Below are 5,907 nucleotides of genomic sequence, written 5' to 3'. Positions count from 1 at the left end.
ACACACACACACACACAGCACACACACACACATACAGCAGCACACACCACGGCAACAAACACAGCAAACACACGTACACACACACGGGCCACACACTGACACATCCACCACAACACAGCCACCACACACACACTACACACACCACACACACACACACACAGCACACACCTGCACACAGCGCATCACACGCATCCACACACATACGACACACCACACACACAACAACACAGCACACACACACATACGCGGCGCGCGCGCACACACAACACACCACACACACACACAAGCCGCACACACCCACCCACACACACACACGGCACCACACACACACACAGCAAACGCACACACACACACACACACACACGCACACACACCAACACAACATACATACACACATACCACACCCACACACACACACACACACACACACACACAAGCACACCGACACACACGCACACACACACACACACAGCACACCATGCAGCACTCGCAAGCAAAATGGGCTTAGATGCGCAGTCCACTAGAGCAAGTAATTAGTAACATAAGTAAATCCACAATTGTTTGCCAATTTGTTGTGGTTGGACCTATACTATATTTAAATTTACATAAGCAATTACGAGTTGCTGAGCTTTGTGTGTGTTGTGTGTGTGTGTGTGTGTGTGTGTGTGTGTGTGTGTGTGTGTGTGGTGTGGCTCTCTCTCTCTCTCTCTCTTCTTCTTCTTCTCTCTCTCTCTCTCTCTCTCTCTCTCTTCTTCTCTCTCTCTCTCTCATATATATATATATATATATATATATATATATATATACATATATATATATGGGGCGTCCTACCGCCTGCTCCTTCATTGATCGCCTGAGGGAGAAGCGGGCTCTCTCAATAGACAACGCGCGCGCACGTAACACATCTTTCCTCCGAAGAAATGACAAAGGAACGCAATAAAATATACGGTCCCCCGTTAATGTATGGTAATACGCATGTGAGTTACAGCACGAGCGCTCGCCTCGCAGTTTACAGCCGGTTGTTAAACGCCATGTTAAAGACACATGTCAAGTGGTTTCTCAAACGCCCCACGCGCGGCAACGTTCAGCGTGCGGCAGCGTTACACGCGCGGCCACAGGTAAACGTCAAGGCCTCGAACTTACCCCCGTTCGTGTCCACAACACGCTGCCGTGGACGACCCCGCCTCGTTCATGCGACACTAACTTGGCGACATATAAACGACTGTGTCGTTCGTTAAGTTTATCGTTTGCCTCCGCGTCTTATGTGCATGCACGCTACGAATGTTTCCGACGATTGCGTACGTGCGCTGATGTACGGAAGTGTTTGCGGTCCACTCGTTTATAGTACTATCATAATAACTATATCATCCGGTCATAACGAGTGGGGTGAATCTATACGTAACGGGGCTTTACGTTATTCCACTGGTCTCTGTGATATTTAGAATTATTTCTGCCAGCGAACCTAAGCGGAAATCCCGTTGTGCATCATATTGGAAGATGGCGTCGTTGTGCGGCTGACACTTTTTGATGTGTGAATTATTCAATCGGTCGCTTTTGTTCACGAGTTAATGGTGTTAAAAATACCGGCAGTTTTTTAAGTATACGAATCTTGGGTTTCTCCTATAAGACGGCCGCCCATATATCGCCCGTGAATCGCTTGTCCACGCCACAGCAAGCAGCTGTGGGCCTGATCATGCCTCTATTAAACAGCCGGCCATCTTGTTGATTTAATCGCATAGTTTTCGCATTACGGAAAGGCCCGTTAGGAGCGCATGCAGTCTTTAATATTTGCATGCGCCTCTCGGTCTGATCATCTCCCGTTTTAATTGTTTAGTCTTGGATTTCGTACAGTAGGCCGGCAACTTTGACTACAGATGTCGTGCATGCAGGCAATAACAGCATACAAATATTTGCACAGTAACCGCATAGCTGTATTGCATTAGCTCACTGGTTTTACACCACTCTCGTTCCCGCCGCCCGCGCCGCCGTTTCATTCACGGCTGCCAGAGTTGGACGCGCGGCGGCTTCGCCGAACGAGCCGAGAGAATGGTACAGCAACGAGAGAGCAACGGCGCGGGGGACGATGCAAGAATGCACGTATACCCATTACCTTCGGCCGCGACACAGATTTTACCACGAAAAGAAACCGTATTGACGGCAGCCCGCTAGCATGGACGTGTATTCGTTCTTTCGAATATTCGCGGTCGCGAGCTGCTATTTCATCGTGATAATTTCGCGGTCATCATCATCTTCATCGTCTGCGTTAATTATAGCGAGACGCAGAGCTAACAAACTAATTTTCATCGTTCGACGTTAAAATATGAACTTTTTTCCCCGCGCGTATGTAACGTAAGTGTAATGTATCCTCATAGTCGCACTATAGTCCTAGGTATGTCTGTCTCTTCTCATCATTCGCTCTCTCGCGAGATGAGCCATGTTGCTTCTCGTCACATCCCGTGCGTGAACGAGTTAAGTCATGTTTTTTTTCCGTCACATCCTGTGCGTGCATGAGTTGAGTTATGTTTAATTCTTCTCGTCAGATCTCGCGCGCGCATGAGTTGAGTTATGTTTCTTCTCGTCAGATCCCGTGCGCGCACGAGATGAGTTATGCGGCCCCCAGCTCTCGCTGAGAAATCTTAGAGCAACAAACAACTACTAGCTTTTTTCTCACCTAATTCCCCCAGCATCTCTCTATCCGCTTCTCGTTGCATATGACGGCGCGGGAAATGTGTTTGCGCTTGCGCGAGAATTTTTGTGTAAATCAGATAAATCTGCGACAGTTAAAATATACGGCAGCTGCTGTCGCATGGTGTGGTCGCCGGCATGCACGACTTTCGAAACGAAACAGCGCGTTTATTTCTGTAAACCATTTGAACGCGGAACACATTCCGGGCTTACAAGGATTCGTCACGGGGTGAGGTGTGCGTAAACTAGTTTAAGTTATTCGCTGTGATGTAAGGGATGGACATACAGACAGAGTTTATACATGTACATGCATTCACAAACGCGCGCATCCACGCCACGCATGTCCTAGCGTACGCACGCACACGACCTGCACGCGCACGCACGCATGCACAGACACGCGTGTGTGTATTTAATTTTAGTTTGCATTTTTAGGATGCGTGCGTCTAAAATGAAATAAATCGTATAGCAAAAATATATTAAATATATATGCTCTAAACTATTGATTTCCCTATTGCAGCTTTCCACGTGCAGTTACAGTCCGTACACGAAACAGATTTTTTAAACACGAAAGCGATACTCAATTCTGGTAAATACTGCATACTATATTTTTTAATATAGACGACTTATACGTTACACATTGTGGACACGCAATTCCAGATCAATATCAATAGATCTAAGCATGCCATGATAATACACCTTCACAGAAACAAAGTCCAATTAACAGTATAGACAAGCTACTACGAAAAAAAATATTATGTACAAACCGTATACGATACAAATAATTTTGATTCGAACCAATATTATAATATCATTATACCAAGATAGCAAATTTCTGAATGAGCTATTCCTGAATTTGTGAATCTATTTAACGTCACAATACTCTTTGGTAAAATTGTCTCTGAGTGTACATAACCACTCGACCTCCCATCCACGTACATTGGTACCCCGACGATAGAGGAAGCGGCGTAAAATGTTAAAAACAGCGCGAAATAAATTGCAAACCTTTGATCACCGATATAATTACTGCTGGTCCACGACGAAGGTTCTCAGTCTACATTTTTTTAACCTCACATCTACTTCAAATTATAAACTCAAACAGCTTGGAATAGTTCAACCCAGACGAGGGTCGGTCGGATGCGTGTGTGACAGCATCGTGCGCTATTCCGCCCCAGCCTATAATCTAAATAGACATAGAGAATTATATACGTGTGGGTGAAAGACTAGAAAAATACAAATATATTACACAAACTTTTGCACATATAAACACAGAAAAATCGGAATTTATAACCAACAGATGGTCGCCTACGAGCGCGGCATGCGGGGAATGGCACTGGATCAACACATGTGGGGAACATCTCACAACAGACTTTCTGCTTTACGACGATGCTGCTTTTCCTAAGAAGCCCCAACAGGATTCGCTACGAGTTTGGCTGCTTGATTTTTTTCCGGCCTTTACTCGTTCGCATACATGTTGCCAAGTTGAGAGAAGGCGGTTAATCTCGTTATTATATTCGCCTGCCGACAACGACGAAGCAGCGAACGCGCGTTTCACCAAATCTGGATGCCGTCAGTGCCATTCACCGAAACGAGCACTGTAGGATCTTCTATAGAGAATACTGTTTGAAACACCGGGTCAAACCTCAGCTCAAAACCAACCGTCCGCACATTTACGAGCCCGTGCGCAATACTACGCGAAACACTAGCGATAGGAATCGTTGCAAACGAAGCATTACTGCCTGCTACAGTCATGGAGAAGTGAAATGAATGGGAAGTATAAAACGAAGTAACTGTTGTTGGAACGGTTACAGTGTTTCGAAACAGCTGATGTAAATCCAGAATTGGGTTAAATAATCGGAAGTCGTCGGAATCGTTATTTCTAACGCAGAGATAGTTAATTTATGGGAAAATATATGCGCGTCTCTCGGTATAATAAAGCTGTGAAATGAAATTGAATTCGTTTATAACACATCTTGCAGCGAGTTGTTACACGCAGAGGCTGTAATATCCGATAGGGAATTCCATATGTGTGGTCATCGAATATATCGCTGCTCTCCGCTATGCGTGCGAAACCGTTGTAGGTATAGCCAGTCCGGGTTTGTTAGTTTATAACTAGTTCACACTAATTTGTTACCATTCCCGCCTTGACTGCCATATAGTCATAATGTCTGATAGTCGGACAGTAGTCCGTGCTGTTCGCTGGAGCTTGACACGACGACTGGTCCGCCGCCTACCCCCGGGATTCCACTCATGCCCATGTTGAGGAGGGCCTGTATCTGATGCTGCTGCGCCGATGAGGACATCCCGCCGAACATGGCGGCGTGCTGATGTTGATGCTGGTGGTCGGTGTGGTGCTTGGGGCTGTGGTCGGGCGGGCCGTGCTGCTGAGGCTGATGCTGAACATGCTGCTGCTGTTGTTGCTGCTGTTGCTGCTGTTGCTGCTGCTGCTGCTGTTGCTGCTGCGAGTGCATGTCGGGAGAGATGGCAGGCTTGGAATCGTCATCGTCGTCGCTCGCCAAGCTTGTTTGTCCGGTACCCGCGCTGAGCAGAGAATTGTTATTAGCGGATTTCTCTTCTCTGGAAGAGAGTAAACGCTACACGTGTAACACACTCTCATGTACGAATTGATCTAATCGCGTGATAATCCGTTAACGGATTAATCGTCCGATGTAAGATGTATCGGTGACTATACAGAAGTGGCGTTATTAACAGCAATTATGATCGAGGCTTAATTATGTTATTGCTAGCCAGCTCGGTGTTTCCCTATGCGGATTAGAAACCCCGTGCGATAATAAAAGTCTTAGTTATGCGGCGAGGGCCGCGATAATGTTTGAAGAAGGTATTACGTTCTTGTGTTTACATACGTCGTGTTATTTTCTTTGCACCCAATATCTGTGTGCGGTAGCGTAAAATTTATGAAGTTGCATTAAAAATGTACGAGATTTTTATTTTGTAAATTTTTCATAATTATAACTTTAATAAATACACATTCAGTAATAAATATATTCAGTTTATAATCTAATATTGTGGTACAGATATATAATAATAATGTATAGGGGCATAATATAGTTTCATGATACCAAATTAACTAAAATATTAATAATTATATTATTGTCTTTGCCAGTGTTGTGTGTGAGTGTGAGCATCTCTCTCTCTCTTTCTTTCTCTCTCTCTCTCTCTCTCTCTCTCCTCTCTCTCTCTACTCTACTCTCGTCTACTCTCTAC

The 5,907-nt window shown here is 45.3% G+C and overlaps 1 protein-coding gene across 2 annotated transcripts in view; it reads right to left on the bottom strand.

The window, feature by feature from the left end:
* Positions 1-3,266: 3,266 nt before the first annotated feature.
* LOC106806422 (homeobox protein six1-like) overlaps positions 3,267-5,907 on the bottom strand; it is a 5,718-nt gene continuing 3,077 nt past the window's right edge. The window contains exon 2 of one of the 2 annotated variants that reach the window (XM_014808349.1): positions 3,267-5,259. In XM_014808349.1, the coding sequence (XP_014663835.1) occupies positions 4,842-5,259 (418 nt within the window). In that variant the 3' untranslated portion in view covers positions 3,267-4,841. The remainder of the gene's footprint in view (positions 5,260-5,907) is intronic. The other variant, XM_014808350.1, reaches the window with a different exon arrangement.

Source organism: Priapulus caudatus, unplaced genomic scaffold (genome assembly GCF_000485595.1).
Source record: "Priapulus caudatus unplaced genomic scaffold, Priapulus_caudatus-5.0.1 Scaffold159, whole genome shotgun sequence".
Lineage (NCBI taxonomy): Eukaryota > Metazoa > Priapulida > Priapulimorpha > Priapulimorphida > Priapulidae > Priapulus > Priapulus caudatus.
The sequence above is the reverse complement of the archived record's forward strand: the minus strand, read 5'-3'. Positions and strand labels throughout refer to the sequence as shown.